At 27.3% G+C, this 15,285-nt stretch overlaps 2 protein-coding genes across 5 annotated transcripts; both read right to left on the bottom strand.

Annotated features, from left to right (window-relative positions):
* Window positions 1-16: 16 nt before the first annotated feature.
* Window positions 17-2,984, bottom strand: LOC111298381 (amino acid permease 6-like). Of its 2 annotated transcripts, none has more exons than XM_089745408.1 (7): window positions 2,268-2,984; window positions 1,877-2,104; window positions 1,558-1,651; window positions 1,237-1,451; window positions 998-1,140; window positions 629-856; window positions 17-564 (listed from the first exon to the last, which is right to left on the bottom strand). In XM_089745408.1, the coding sequence occupies exons 1-7, from the start codon at window positions 2,281-2,283 to the stop codon at window positions 139-141; spliced, it is 1,350 nt and encodes a 449-aa protein (XP_089601534.1). In that variant the 5' UTR covers window positions 2,284-2,984; the 3' UTR covers window positions 17-138. The 2 variants fall into 2 exon arrangements, with proteins under 2 accessions (XP_089601534.1, XP_089601533.1); XM_089745407.1 differs by having other exon boundaries at window positions 2,217-2,983.
* Window positions 2,985-8,846: 5,862 nt separating this feature from the next.
* LOC111298680 (tubulin alpha-6 chain) lies at window positions 8,847-11,408 on the bottom strand. 3 transcript variants are annotated; one of them, XM_089745405.1, is made up of 4 exons: window positions 11,070-11,408; window positions 10,635-10,864; window positions 9,612-9,719; window positions 8,847-9,137 (listed from the first exon to the last, which is right to left on the bottom strand). In XM_089745405.1, the coding sequence occupies exons 1-4, from the start codon at window positions 11,254-11,256 to the stop codon at window positions 9,015-9,017; spliced, it is 648 nt and encodes a 215-aa protein (XP_089601531.1). In that variant the 5' UTR covers window positions 11,257-11,408; the 3' UTR covers window positions 8,847-9,014. The 3 variants fall into 3 exon arrangements, with proteins under 3 accessions (XP_089601531.1, XP_022749139.2, XP_089601532.1); XM_022893404.2 differs by having other exon boundaries at window positions 10,635-10,858; window positions 11,070-11,399; XM_089745406.1 differs by lacking the exon at window positions 9,612-9,719 and having other exon boundaries at window positions 11,070-11,406.
* Between the last annotated feature and the right edge of the window lie 3,877 nt (window positions 11,409-15,285).

Raw genomic sequence — 15,285 nt, 5'->3', positions numbered from 1 at the left:
AATTTCAAATTCCGGATGCCAAAAGCAGGCAAATAATCTTGCCTCAACCTAGACTTTATAATTTAAACTGCAATATATTTCATGCGAACGAATGATAAATAAGTTTCCTTAAACAAAAGGGGAATAGAGATGAAGACATTAAGAAACAGAGGTGAAAGGCTTAAAGGTATGGAGATCCTTAACAATTCCTGCAAAGGAGCCAGCAGCTGCAAGAAGTGATATAACCAAGCAGACCACGACCAAGACGTTTAGCCATATCCATTTCCAGCTATATGGTTGAATCTTTTCTCTTGCTATGTGCATCTGTATTGGGAAATACACAGTCAATGGCCAGAATGCAGTAGCACCAAGGAGACCAAGTATATCGTTGAAGAATGGCAATGTCATCGCCATAACGGTAGTCATTATCACATAAGCCGTTCTCCATACAAGCCTGAACGCACTGAAATGGTAAACCCCGCACAATGGAAGGTTAATCGGACGCCCTTCTTTTATGAAACTGTTGTTTGGCCTTCGGTTAAACCACCAGTCTTCCACGCGCTTGAATATTGGTTGGCAATATACCTATGCATAATGAAAAGCATCAGTATACCTATCTAGAGGATTGAAGTTAATTCATGGGGTTTACCTGGTAAGCTCCAACAAGATGTACAATAATGCACAAATTAGCTACGTCAATAAGCCAGTAGGGGTCGTAAAAACCAAATCCTGTTAGGAAGTTGCCTGGTGCATTGTTCCCAAATGCTGCATAACCCAAAACTCCACACAACATGTAGAACATGGTGGTGACTGAGATCCCAAATGAGGTAGCCTTCTTCATGGCTTCATTTTCTGGTGGACTTGATTTTATTGTGTCCTGAAAATAAAAGAAATCCGTTCAATATTAGTGTTTCTTTCTTGGAAAGAAAGCAACAGATGTTGGATAATTGGCAGGGGTCAATACTCATTACTTATCACCTAAAAAAATTGCTAGAAATCTAGAAATGGAGAGACTTGCCTGTATCTCAATGAGGACAACAGAGAAAGCATAAGAGAAGGCAATGTCTCCGAGGGCTTCGAAGCAGTTCCAAATCTTCTGCACGCTGGTCACATCCACTCCTGTGGTTGTCCCTGTTAGGCTTGTCCTGGCATGTGTCCCTTCTGCAAGATAGAAAGAAGTTACTACATCGTGGTAAATTCAGGGCAGGAGCTGTATGTTAATTACCTTAATATAAAATTTTTCATTGTTGTTTTCACCTGCAACTTTGGCTATGGAGAGACCGAGGCCTATGGAAGCGTATGCAAAAGACATAACCGCAGCAACCACGGAGAGCCCCGAAAGCTCGTCAAAGTTAGGAATTTGGCTTAATATGATCTCTATGATGCCAAAGATGATCATAAACATGTTGTTTTTAACATGGCAGCCTGCATCATGGCCGTGCCTTTGAAAGCAACCTGATCTTTTTATTGCCCTGGTTAATCAAAGTACACAAAACCAGGGAGTTATATTCCGTAAAAATCGTCTTTGGCATATATAAATCAAAATCAAAAGCCTAAAAAACATACAGAAAACCTTACACCATACTAATAGCTGAAGTGATTGAATATCCAATTGTTGTTCCTACAAGATTCACATATTGAGCTATTCCACAAAACTTGCTATCGATTCCTCCTGTTAAAAAAAGGAAAAATTATTAGTATTGAGATTCCATGTTGAAAGAAGTAGTTTTTTCACCCTACCATGCTAGCCTGATATGATAAATATCTGGACAAATTTTTTGAAGTGAATTTGAGTTGAGGATTTAACACTTTTGTCACGGGACAATCAGTTGCTGTATACAAGCAAAAAAAGAGTAAAAAAGGGCAAAAATAATTAAATAATAGGTTTCCTAGTCACCTAAATTTGATTTTACAGCATCCATATAACAGCTACATCTTCTTCCGGAGACAGGGTCCCTGCAACAATCAGCTAGCAGAGTAGATGTGAACCAAGTTACGAGAGAGAAGAGTAAGATGACAATGGGACCGGCAACCCAGCCTAACTGAGCAATGGCCCATGAAAGAGATAAAACTCCTGAACCAATAACCGCTGTTATGATATGTGCACTTGCAGTCACCCACGTTCCTGCACAAATCAAAATCATCCACTGATTCAATTCAACCTTGCCAAAATGAAAAACAAGATTTAAAACTGACAAAACCTCTCTTACAGAAACTAAGAGTAGAATATGTTATACCTTTTCTGTTTGAGTTATCAGCAATATGATCAGGAAGAGCAGTAGACATACCGTTTTCCAATTCCATGGTGTCTAATATTAAGGAACTCACACCCTGCTTGTACCTATCTATTTCTCTCCCAAACTACTGATATCAGACTGTATTTAAAATATATTAGATTTATGTTCTGGGTGTGTGAGATCCAATTTGAAGACAAGTTGGTTATAATTAGATATCTAACCACAAGCTGTGCTAAAACTTTTCTTTTTTATCAGAAATAGGTTATCTATTTTAAAAATCTGGATAAATTATCATTGACAATATGATAACCTTCAAGTAATATAAAACCAACGTAATTTTCATCCTTTTCTATCCCAAATCACAGAAATTTCTTTTTCTTCAAAACAAATGGAAATCAAAAGTAACCTTGGAGGAAAAAATCCCAGCTATAGGATGAAGAAAATTAACCCACAAACAGTAAAGCTTAAGAAGAACTGCTATGAAATTTGACATTTGACAAATGAAACAGAATCAGATTTAGCTAGACCGCTGCAATAAGGACATGAACCAAGATTTTTTTTGTAGCTTGAAAAACATTTGCAACAAGGACATGAACCAAGACATGCAGCTCTTTTTCCTTGGGTTCTAGATTATTGATATAGATGAAAAGGTGGCATCATAAGCGGAAAATCCAGACATTTGTCTTTGACTCACTGCAAGAGAAAAATAAGACATGAAAAAGAGTTTTTTCTGAATTTTTTTTTTTTTGTTATTCATTCTATTGGTTGGTCAACACTCATTAGTCATGACTCAACAGGAATTTACAAACATGAATCTTCTTTTTGCTTTTCTCTACTTTTTTTTAAATTATACTATTATTTTATTTATTATAAAAAAAATTAAGAAAATTATTGAACAATATGGGAATTAAGTAGTGTTTTTAAAAAAGAAAATTTCTGGTTTAGAAGCCTTGAAGATGATTCCTTTGGCTCTTTATGAAGAAAAACCCATGAACAAATATTTGTATTTTTAGGCAATTATTTAATGCAAACTATTGCTGAGTGATGTTATCATTAATGGGGTATTGCAGTTTGCATTTGCATTTTGTTCCTGCTGTTCCATGTAAAGACAAAACCATTAAAGAAATATTTAAGTATGTGCTCTGTGCGTAACGATAATTTTAATATCTAATAATTTTTAAAAATAAAATAAAAATAATAATATAAAAAGACTTCGAGAAAAATTAAATTATATACATATTGAACAATAACTTTAAAATTTTGATAACCTCAAAAATAAATAATTCTAATAAGAGAATACTAATTACCAATACTACAAAATAACTAATTAAAAAATAAAAAAATAAATAATTGAACTATTAAAATGTAATAACAATTCAATCACACTAAAAAATTAATATGAAATTCAATTTTTAAAAAATTCTATGTAATGAAAAAAAAATAGAAAAATCTATTAATAAAAAATAATTACAGAATAAATTTTAAATGAAGTTTTATCATTAAATTGCCCTAGGAAAACAGTAAATGTCATAAACCTTTTTATTCTTCAAAATTTATGTCATTTTTTCATTCAATTAGAAAAACTCACATATGTTAATAAATGTAAAACCTCATGCCTTGTTGGAGTTTAAAATTGAAAATTTACAATCTAATATTATTTTTTTAGTTTTTATTAAAATTTTGAAATCAAAAGTTGATTAAAATAAAATGCATAAAATAATTGCATCCAACATAAATAATTATCATAAAAAAATAAATGTTGGGGAATAAATCAATTTATCAATCCCATAAAAGACTTGAAACAGAATTAATAAAAAAATAAGACAAAGAAATTGTTAATACATTAAAAATTGGGTTTGTTAATTGATTCTAAGAGAAAGAAATTAATAAATCAAAATAAATATTTATATAACATAATGAATTATAACATTTCAATCGATCAATAAAATTTAATGAAAAAAAATTATGTATTCTAATAAAGTAAAGGAGAACGTTGTATCGTATAGATGTACTTACAAACATGCATTGTATAAATCAAATAAGACTAAAAATAATGGATTAAAGGAAATGGCAACTAAGAAAATATAATAGGAATTTAAAGTTTTAAGTTAAAATAAAATAGTTGGTAGAGTTTTTGGGTGATGGGAATAACAATACTTAGGTAGGAAAAGTCTACTCTTAGAGAGTGTTTGGTATTGGGTGATTATTCTAAAAGTTACAGTAATATGTAATTGATAATTACATCATTTTATTTGATAATAATTAAAAAATCTTATGTTATAGTGATCTTAAATCACTAAAGTAATAATATCATTGTCTTGAGGAATGATTCGATTCCCATCCTAAATGATGGAAAAGTTTTATCACTTTGAGAGAGTAACTTTCAATATTTTTTTTGACCAATTTGCCTTAACAAAAAATTTAGTAATATTATCTCAAGAAATTGATTGGTAAAAATTTTTAAAAGCCAATTTTTATAATCACTTGTTAAAAAAGGTTTTTGTTACAATTGAACAAGTAATTTATTGATTAAAAAATATAATAAATTTATTTAATAATTTTTTAGAAATTATTTTAATCAAAATTGATTTATATTTTATAATTTTTTATAAAATAATATTTAACTATTTTATAAAATTGTTGATTCAATAAATATTTAATTTTTGTTTTTTTTTGTAAGATTATTTTGGATATTTTGTCTTCTGTGATATATTTTTTCCTATAATATTAAACATAATGATTTAAAATTAATAGTGATTTATGATATTGCACTAAACATGGTAATCTAAACTTACTGGTGATCAAATCACCTAGGTAACTTATGGTGATTTGATCATTTCGGTAATTTTAAAAATGATATCAAATGCTACTTTGATTTTATAATTTTAAAAATGATACCAAATGCTACTTTGATATAAGGTTTTTGACTTTGACGTAAAGGTGAAGATGAATAATTATAAAGCAAATATAACAGTATGTTGGCTAAGATTTCTGCAATAAAGAAAGGTCTTAAACATATAATAGTCAACTATGTAAGAGATAGATACAAAATTCTAAATGATTTTCTAAGACAAGTTTTTCCTAATGATCATCCTTTTATGTTGATAATGTAGGACAAACTAAAAATCTTATCTGTCGAGATAAAATAAAATGTAGATTTTTTAAAATAAAGTTAAATGTAAATATTAAATATTAATGGTTGACTAACAATAACATTAGAATTAAGAGCAATTACACCAAAAATATTTCAATTAGTATAATGCTTAATTAATATATAAACACTTCTAAAATTATAAAGGTAATGAAAATAGAATCAATGAAAATTTTGATTGAGAGGTGATTATGCATACAAATTATGTGTATAGGTTTGAGTTGTAGGAAAAAATTACTTTTGTTTTAAATACATTAAATACGAATGATATTGCATGTTTTTATAAATAATACAAAACTTTACTTTTTCTAAATCTTTTAAAAATTTTCAATCATCTCTAAAAAAAAAAATTGTAAAAAAAAATAGCAAGATAAAATAATGAATAAAAAATTATATTGAATTATTTGATGAAATAACTATCAGTTATCGTAAACCTAATAACACTTATCTTGTTATATATTAAAAAATGGAAATTAAAAAGTTGCTATTAACAGTTTTCATTTTTGTTATATATCTAAAAATGGAAATTCAAAAGCTACTTTTAACAAATTTCATTCTTGTTATATCAAAAAATGAAAATTCAAAAGTTACTTTAAAAAATTTTCATTTACGCTAGGATAGTAATTAACTCACTTCAAGGTAAGTCATGAAATGATAATATCAAAGTAACAAACATATCTAATGACTAAATAAAAAAAAAAAAAAATCTTATCTTAAATAAAATCATTTCATACAAAAAATATAAAAAATAAATACTTAATACATATGATAGGATAAGTGATAGGCAATCACTTTCTTTTAATCTATGAGTTAGCTTGCTCTTTTGTTTCATGATCCAAGAAATAAGAAAAAAGGAGAATTAGTATACAAATCAATACCATAACAAAAACTTACAAAAAAGTATAAAATAATATATACAAATATATTTGTAATTTAAACTAAAATAGAACTAATAACAATAGTGTAAACAAAAAAAAATCTATATTATTAAAATTTCAAGAAATTTTACTTAATTTTTTTCAAATCCAAACAGATTATTTTAAAGAAAATGTATTTTCAAAATATTTTTTTTTCAAAAAATAACTTATTATATGATTACAATGAAGAATGAATTTGAAAAAGTTTCACTACAAAAAAAAATATAAAATCAAACATAAAATAATAAAAAACTTTAGGAAGTAATTGATTATATTAAATTTTATACATCTAATCCACCTGCATATATAATATCACAAAGAAAAAAAACCCTAAGCTATTTTACTCTATGGCAAAATGAAAATCAAGACAATGAGAAAAAAAAAAATATTGAAATGATACAACCTATTTCTTAACCATCCTAAAACATCTTTACTTATAGGATCGGTTTGAAAAATAATTATAGAATGATTTATAATTTTTGAGTGACTAATTAATTAAAATAAATTTAAGAACCAAATCAATATCAATAATAGTTTTTTAAATTACGAGTAATTTATACTTTACAATTATAATAACCAAACATAATCTATATTAACTTGTTTGGGAGAAATGGAAAAGGAAAGATTTTGAAATTAGTATAATAATAGTAATGAAATTTATTTGATATTATATATATCAAAATTAATTTTAATTAATTTAATCGTATATTAATTATTTTAAAATAATATATATATATATATATACATATTAAACATTTATATATAATATTGTTTAAATGATGCAGTGAATAAATAGATCATAGGTTAAAAAATTGGCAACTGAATTTTTTTTTATATAAATATAATTTAAGAGTTGAATATTTACAATTGAAAAAAGAGGTTACAAAATTATTCTTTGATGATGGTAATTAAAGTTTTATTGCTTTTAATATGAATTTATTAATTTAATTGAGAGTGATTTAAGATAAATAATAAAATATAAATGTAATTAATTTATAAGAATTTCGAAACACAAAGTCATGTGACAAACTATTTCACATAAGGACAAAAATATCGATAGTTTTAAAGCTTGTACTCTTTTGGACATTCATAAAAGTATAATAATTAGAGAAGATTAATTATAATATCATAGTTATTAGCAATTAATACACCACAATTAAGAGATTCTTTAATGGCAATCAATTTTTTTTCATTTTAAATAGAGATGTTGAATATAATAATTAGAGAAGATTCCCTTTAGAAGGAAAATTAAATTATTTTGTAATTTAAATTAATGTCTTCTGCAAAATATAAAGAATGAAAATTAATTTTTTATTTATTTCACACGTGTAAATATATGTCAATTAAAAATGTAAAAAAATAAATATAAATTTTAAATCAAATTAATTTATTTCACAATACATTAATAGAAATAATTAAACGTAATTAATTTAGTCTTTTAATCCTAAAATAATATTTGCATTAATTATTTTTTATACAACCTTTTTTTAGGGATAGGACATACGAAATGGGTGGGTGAATGATTATAAGAATTTTTTATTAAGCAATTATTACAGGTTATTTAATTATTTATCTAACATGTTAAGTGTTTATAATTAAAAAAAAAAAGTCTTATACAAAATTATTCTATGGATTAATTATGGCAATTAAAGTTTTATTTCTTTTATAAAAAATTTTATTCAAAATGATTTAAGTTAAATAATTAAAAAATAAATGTATTTAATAATTTAATTTTTTAATTATTAAAATGTATTTATTAGAGGTTACATCTAACATGATGATTTTTTAAAACCATTCATATGTCAATATTATAGGTCATTCATATTAGATTTTTTTTTTGGTCAAAAGTTTTAGTTTTTATATATTTATATAACATATAAGATTAATAAGGTGTTTAAGGTATTTAACATATATTATAATAAGTTGACTAAAAACTAAAAATAGAAGTAATGAAAATAATTTATAAAATGTATTAAAACATCATTTAATAAATTAATAATATTTTATAATAATGTATGTTAGAGTACTTAAAAAGAAAAAAATATATATTCTAATGTCTAATTAGAAGATGTGAAAATATATTTACTAGTAATTAATTTTTTATTTAAAATTTTAATTCATTTATATTATTAACGAAATTAATTGCAATTTATTTATATAAGGTAAGAACATTGTGTATTTAAAAGAGAATAAATGAAATAAATTTTATTTAACTAATTTTTAAATGTAATAATAATTAATCTTGTTTTCAAAAGAATTTTAATTATTTAATTTTAGACTTTTTTAATTGCTTAACTAAATCACTGTCCAAAGAAAAAGGTTGAGAAAAACTTAACTGACTTCTGTATATGTTGATTTTCAATTTTTTTACCGGTTGATTCGATTTTTATATAAATTAAATCAGTTAAATCGGTTTTCACTTTTTTTTTTTTTTTTCATATTTTTACAATTAAATTAATGGAACCAACGGTTTACTCTCTCCTTCATCTTCCGATTCAATCTCCTTCCCTCAAAGTTTCCCACAATAAAAATCTATATTTGAAGCCAATTTGGCAAGGAATCTGTAAAACAGTATGAAAGACATTGAGCCTTCAACGGGAGCGACAAGTTCCTGCTGATATAGGATATACCAAAAGAAAAAAAAAATTACAGGAGGTGAAGGAAATATGCTAAATAAACCTGTAATTTAAGTCTTAAGAATTTTCTTGTATTTAGAACACTTGTTGTCCTTCAATTTAGACGAGGGGCTGTTTCAGAAATCCTTTCATCGTCCAGAAGCGCATAAGGGTCGATGTATGGAGGTGGTGATATGGGAGCCTTAGTCGCGTCATGAACGAAAGATGGTCCAAAATACTGCCAAAGGAAAAATTATCAGCATATAGCCTTTGTAAAACACAAAGCCGTACAAAAAGCATCTGCAATCATCATCATCATCGTTATGTGAAAGATTATTTCAAATCCTTCTAATGCAAATCCACAAACAAAAAAAAAAAGGCAGCAAGTAAAATAGCAGATATGATATTGCAGTCAACGAAGAAGTAGGATGATAATAGTTCAAGGTAATAAGAACAGTAAAAATACGCTGGGCTTAAACCTTTCCCCAGCAACTTCTTAATGCAATAATAATGCTTGAACCAATATGAAAAAGAGAATGCATAATCTATTTTCTTTTTGTTTTTCCTTTTTGAGGATGGGATTTTCCTTTAAGCTCAAAGGAGTCACTGTAATGGCTTATTGACAGCACAGCCCATGATAACAGTGAGTTTTTTTTTTTATAAGTTAACTTCCAAAAGTCAAAATCCAAGAGTGAAAGAAACGGAAGCTTACAAGGTAGAGAGCAGAAAAGAATGCTATTGTTGAAAGGATCAAAGGCCAAAAGCCGAGGAAGAAAGTTCCTCCAATTGTTAATAACAGTTTACCCCGCGGAACTAGCCCCTGAATAATAAAAATATAAGTTCATTTCTCGTCTCACATGTGCTTGCATTCACAAATACACAAATTAAATGCAGACAAACATGCACGTGGCTTGAAGTAAAAGAGAGATTAGCTCATCCACACTGAAATGAATGAACCACCAAAATAAATAAATAAACACACATGAACTGAAATAAATATTAAAGGGGCTCTTGACCATAAAACAGTTAGTTATATTTGAAGAAATTAATAAGAGATGAGAAATATTGGGTCAATAAAAAAAAACTGCTCAACTAAACAGAACAAAGATAAAATCAAGTTCATTGCAGCGGAAAGTACAAACAAAGAGAGTAAGTGGCTATTGGTTCTATGACAATCTCCAAAGGAAGATGAAGAATTTTTGTTTCTTCTTCTAAAATGTTTGATAACAGCACTGAAAATGTAAGTGAACCACCGAGGTAAAGTTGTTTCTCTTTTTCCTTCAAAATTCAATCAAGGAAACAAGTCTAGATCACCCTCTAAATCTAGCTTGTTAAGATTATGAAGCTACCATTACAATTCATGCGGTACATAATAATTGTGCTGAAGTACAATCACCAATCGGTGCATATCAACTAAAATCATTATACTACCATTAACTAATTACAATTCAGAATTGTGTATAGGAAGCTCACACTCATAAGTGGTAGACCACTATGTAATTCTTTATTGTGATTGTATAATTGTAGGATTGTAATAAAAAAAAAAATTTAGAATAACTAACAGTCAAGTTTCATTAGCAGGATGAAACATGGTATTGCACAGGAAAGAAAAGAAGTTCAACAAAATCTTTTAAAAAATATTGTGGTTAAGATTTGAAGTCAACAAAAGCAAGAAAGTTATCAGTTTATAACATGCAAAATCATTGAGCAAAATCATTGAGCAAAATCAATGAACCTCAAGGCCTTCACTATTCAATTCCATGGAACGCTCCCTTTGATTAGATAAGCTTTTCTCAAATTCAGTTGAGACGGCATTCCTTTTGGAGAAACTTCCCGCTTCTTCCCGTACTTTCATCTCCTCATCCAATCCATGATTGATTTTTTTGGCATCCTCGAGCAATGAAGCGGGTGTCATCCCCCTTCTCTTCAACTCCTTCACAAACAGTGACTCAGGAGGCTCTTCACCTACTCAAAAAAAAAAAAAAAAAGGATTAAACACAAAAATAGCAAACTTTTGAAACTATAACTGTTTCATCTTTTCAATGCATTCTTCATAATTTCTCAAAGCTTTTCAATTTTTCTTTTGAAGATTCAGATTTTTGGAAATGAAAGTAGCATAAAAGATGCAATTAAAATGAATAAAACTATAGTAATTGAAGAACATACATACCATTGCTGTTGTTGTCACCTTCTTGAGTGGCACAATAAATTCTAGATCTTTTGCTGTCCAAAGACCTGAAGCTTCTACATCTATTAAAGTTGAGAAGTTTCCTCCTGAAATCAAATTTTCCTGGAAAATTTGACTGGGAAATGGAAATGGAAGAGAAAACAGGGTTCAAAATCTGTAGATAAGCCATTTTCTTTTGCCTTTATTTCTCTGCATTAAAATTTTAGTTTTCACTTTTTAGAGAAATAAAGAATTTAAATGATTTTTAACAGCTTTTCTGGGTTGAGTCAAGAATGGGAAAATATTTTTTCTTTCCTTTTTTTTTTTTTGGGGATTTTGTAAATTATGCTATGGAGAGAAGAGAGAAGAAGCAACTAGCGAGGAGAGGCGGTGGGATGGTTGTTTGGTAGCGTAACCAGGGGAGCGTAAATTAGATCGGGGGAGCTTTCAGTTGCTAATGTGCGCGGGAGAGCGGTGTGCGGTTGGGATTTTTGTGGCTATTAGTAGTAGTTCCCGAATGACTGGAAAGACCTCTCAGGTGGGCCTACGTCTCTTATTTTCTTTGGCAACTTATTATATGTAAAAAGAAATAAAATTATTAGTTAAAAACAACTTAAATAAAATTAAACTTATTTTTTTTAACCTAAGAAAAGAATCTTAAAATTTCAAAATATCTTTTTCTTTTTTTTGCTACTAATTATTATAAAAAAATTCTATAATATTTCCTATTCTTATACTCTTATCTTTTTTTTTTTTGATATCTTAAAATTATGCTTTTTTTTAATATTTAAAACTTTTTTTTTATATTTTAAAATTATATTTTATAAATTTTTTTACTTTTTGATTTTAAAAATTATGAAATTTTAATTTTAAAAAATTTTTAATTTTAATATTAAATATATTAAAATCAACTTTTTTAAAATTCTGTAAAAATTAATATCCCTCAAATAATTTAAGATAGAGAGAATAATATTTATCTATTTTAATATATATATATATATATCAATCTATTTTTTTAAAATAATATATCACCAAATTATTTCAATAACATTTTACAAGAGTAATTATATCTTTTTTATATTTTTTTTTGTTTCACACACGTATACATATATATATATATATGATTAATTTAAAAGTATGTAATGAGTCTTATTACGATATAATAAGAACGAGTAGAGTTTTTTTTTTTTTTTTTTTTAAATCTCCTTATTTTTTGTGTTTTTGTCTCTATTAATGTGTTATGCTGGCAATTAATATGACATCATACCAAATGCTTACCAAGATGATAAATTATTATATTCTCTCAAAGTCTCTTACCTATAATATTTATACATATGTAACATTTTTTATTCTTTTATTTTAACAATTTAATCAACATTCAAATTTTATTATTTATTTATTTATTTATAAGCAAATAGATCATTAAAGCTTAAATATAAAATTAATTTTAATTTTTAAAATAAAAATTAATTTTACATCCGATTTGATGGGCCTGACTGCTTTTTTAAACTTTGTTCTGTGATTCATGCAAAAAGAGTGATATGGACTTTCTGGATTTTTATGCATTTTCTTCGCATGAGGACATGAAGATTCCAATGAAGAAAATTTTAGCATGTCTCACGTTAAGAACATGGGCACGTGGTTAGACTTATTACTCACTAAACACTAATAATTCCGTGTACGCAAGGGAGGGAGAGGAGTCCTTTAGCCGTTAAAAAATCTTATTTTTCAAACCTAGTTAATGTAATTTATGCACACAATTATTTAAAAAAAATGATATTTAATAGATTTAAAATTTAAAATTATGATTTAGAAATAATAAAAAAATTATAAATATTAAGATTTGAACTCTAAACTTACAAAATATTATTTTTTAATTTTAATCAATTAAATTAAATCTATTAAATATCGCCTTAAAAGCTTTCTATAAAAACTCATAAATCTATTAGATATCGGCCACTCTTTACTCTAAGGAGAGAACAATACTCCCTCAAAAGCTAAGAGAAAACACCTCATAAAATTCTATTTTAAAAAGTTTTTTTATAGAAAAAAAATGTGATTTTTTTTTTGTTTTTCTCATCACAAATTAAGTTTATTTATAAGTTTCAAATCCCTTTTAATTGCATCAATGGCAAAAAAATTTTTCTTTTCACATGCACCATTAAATACATATAGAGTTTTATAATAAGAGTTGGACTTTTGTGTTAATACATTTGACATAATCTTTTACATCATATCCCATTTTGTGCTAACATTAACATTATCCCTTGCATCATCTCCCACTTTAAGCTAATATTAAGAATCTCCCACCTGAAAACTATGATTTAGTCATGTCTTCACACCCTTGTGATCCATCCTTTTTATAATTGTCATCTTCATGTTTCTTACATTTTTTTTAGGCTATACGAGTATTTGCACCATATGTACTTGTAGTTGTTGATTGGTTTGGTCAAAGCATTTAAGAGGTTTTCCTTTGTGTGAATCTTTTTCATTTCCATGCTTCCATCTTTTACCACTTCTCGAATGCAATGATATTGAACATCTATGTGCTTTGTTTTGGAATGAAAAAGATGGATTTCTTGTAATGTGCAAAAAACTTTGACTATCATAATACAAGAGAATTTTTTCTTGTTTGTGCCCGAGTCTTTTTATCCAAATTGCTTCTTTACAAGCTTGTGTAGTTGCAATGTATTCAGCTTCTATTATGGACAATGTAACAATAGTATGAAGTTTTGAAACCTCACTAATAGCTCTTGTAATTGTGAACAAATCACCTATAGTGGGTTTTTTCTTATTAAGGTCACCCGCAAAGTTTGAATCAATATAACCCTCGATAGTAAATTTTGATCCTCTATAATATAATGCAATATTAGAGGTACCCTTGATGTATCTTAAGATCCTCTTAATAGTATTCCAATGCTTTCTACCAGGATTTCCCATGTATCGACTAACCACTCCTATTATTTGTGCAATGTCTGGTATTGTACATATCATGGTGAACATTAAACTTCCCATTACTAATGCTACAATACTTAAGATATCTCCATCCTTTCTGCTTCATTGCTAGGAGACATACTTGAGGATAACTTGAAAATAATAAGAAGTGAAGTAAAAATTGGCTTACAATTTTGCATGTTAAAGTGGTGCAAGATTTTCTTCAAATGGTTTTTCTAAGAAAGCTAAATCTTCTTATTATTTCTATCTTGGTGAATTTGTATCCCTAAAATCTTATTTGCAAGCCCCAAGTCACTCATGTCTAACTCCCTAGCCAATTGTGTTTTTAATTCTTTAACTTAATCTCTATTGGCACCTACAACTAACATGTTATTAATTTACAACTACAGGATGATAAAATCATTTTCATCAAATCTTTTGTATTACATACAATAGTCTGAACTGAGTCTATTATACCTAAAACTTGTCATGAAAGAATAAAATCTCTTATACCAACATCTTGGCACCTGTTTAAGATCGTATAGATATTTTCAACCTACAAACCAAGTTCTCTTTGCCTATTTTGACAAAACCTTTTAGTTTGAGCATATAAATTTCTTCTTTTAGTTTTTCATGAAGAAATATAGTCTTTACATCTAGTTGCTCTAAGTGAAGATCAAATGTAACATATGGCCAAAACTACTCTAATTATTGTAAGCCATACCATCGGTGAAAATATTTCATTAAAGTCAATACCTTCTTTTTGAACATATCTTTTTACCATTAATCTTGCATGATAATGTTTCATTTGGTCATTACTATCAAGTTTGATCTTATAGACCCATTTGTTTTCAATGGCCTTCTTTTATTGGGGTAGTGGAACAAGATCCAATGTCTTATTCTTATATAAGGCTTTAATATTCTCTTGCTTACTGTCATCTATAAGGATATATTTAGGTTTTAGGTAGCCACTTGAAAAGTTGATAGCTCTTTATTTTCTATTAAAAGATAGCATGCAATATTACTCTCAGTAATGTATTATGAAAGCCAATCCAGTGGTTTTCTCTCACCAGTTGATCGATGAACATTAAGAACTTTAGCCTTAACTTATTCTTATGCTTCAACCTCTAATATAGCTTCAGAAGAGTCTGAATCTTTTCGATTTTGAATATCTTTCACTTAAATTGATGTAATCTTTATTGTAGTGCTTTCATTTTCCTTTACCTTATCTTTTACAAATATTACATATATGCTAATGACAACTTTGTGGCTAATAGGATCCTAT

The sequence above is a fragment of the Durio zibethinus genome, chromosome 16, assembly GCF_047325235.1.
Source record: "Durio zibethinus cultivar Kanyao isolate XHJ-2024 chromosome 16, ASM4732523v1, whole genome shotgun sequence".
In the NCBI taxonomy this organism is placed as follows: Eukaryota; Viridiplantae; Streptophyta; class Magnoliopsida; order Malvales; family Malvaceae; genus Durio; species Durio zibethinus.
Note: the sequence above shows the minus strand (reverse complement) of the source record. Positions and strands in the feature narration are given on the sequence as shown.

Excerpts from the sequence above, each read along its gene's own strand:
- LOC111298381 (XM_089745407.1), bottom strand. The coding sequence starts at position 2,283 with ATGGAATTGGAAAACGGTATGTCTACTGCTCTTCCTGATCATATTGCT. Across the intron at positions 1,652-1,876 it reads TGCTGTAAAATCAAATTTAG|GAGGAATCGATAGCAAGTTT; the intron begins GTGACTAGGAAA and ends TTTTTTTAACAG. Across the intron at positions 1,141-1,236 it reads CTCCATAGCCAAAGTTGCAG|AAGGGACACATGCCAGGACA; the intron begins GTGAAAACAACA and ends TCTATCTTGCAG.
- LOC111298680 (XM_089745405.1), bottom strand. The coding sequence starts at position 11,256 with ATGGCTTATCTACAGATTTTGAACCCTGTTTTCTCTTCCATTTCCATT. Across the intron at positions 9,720-10,634 it reads TGAATAGTGAAGGCCTTGAG|GGGCTAGTTCCGCGGGGTAA; the intron begins GTTCATTGATTT and ends TTTATTATTCAG. Across the intron at positions 9,138-9,611 it reads TCTTTTCTGCTCTCTACCTT|TATTTTGGACCATCTTTCGT; the intron begins GTAAGCTTCCGT and ends TTCCTTTGGCAG.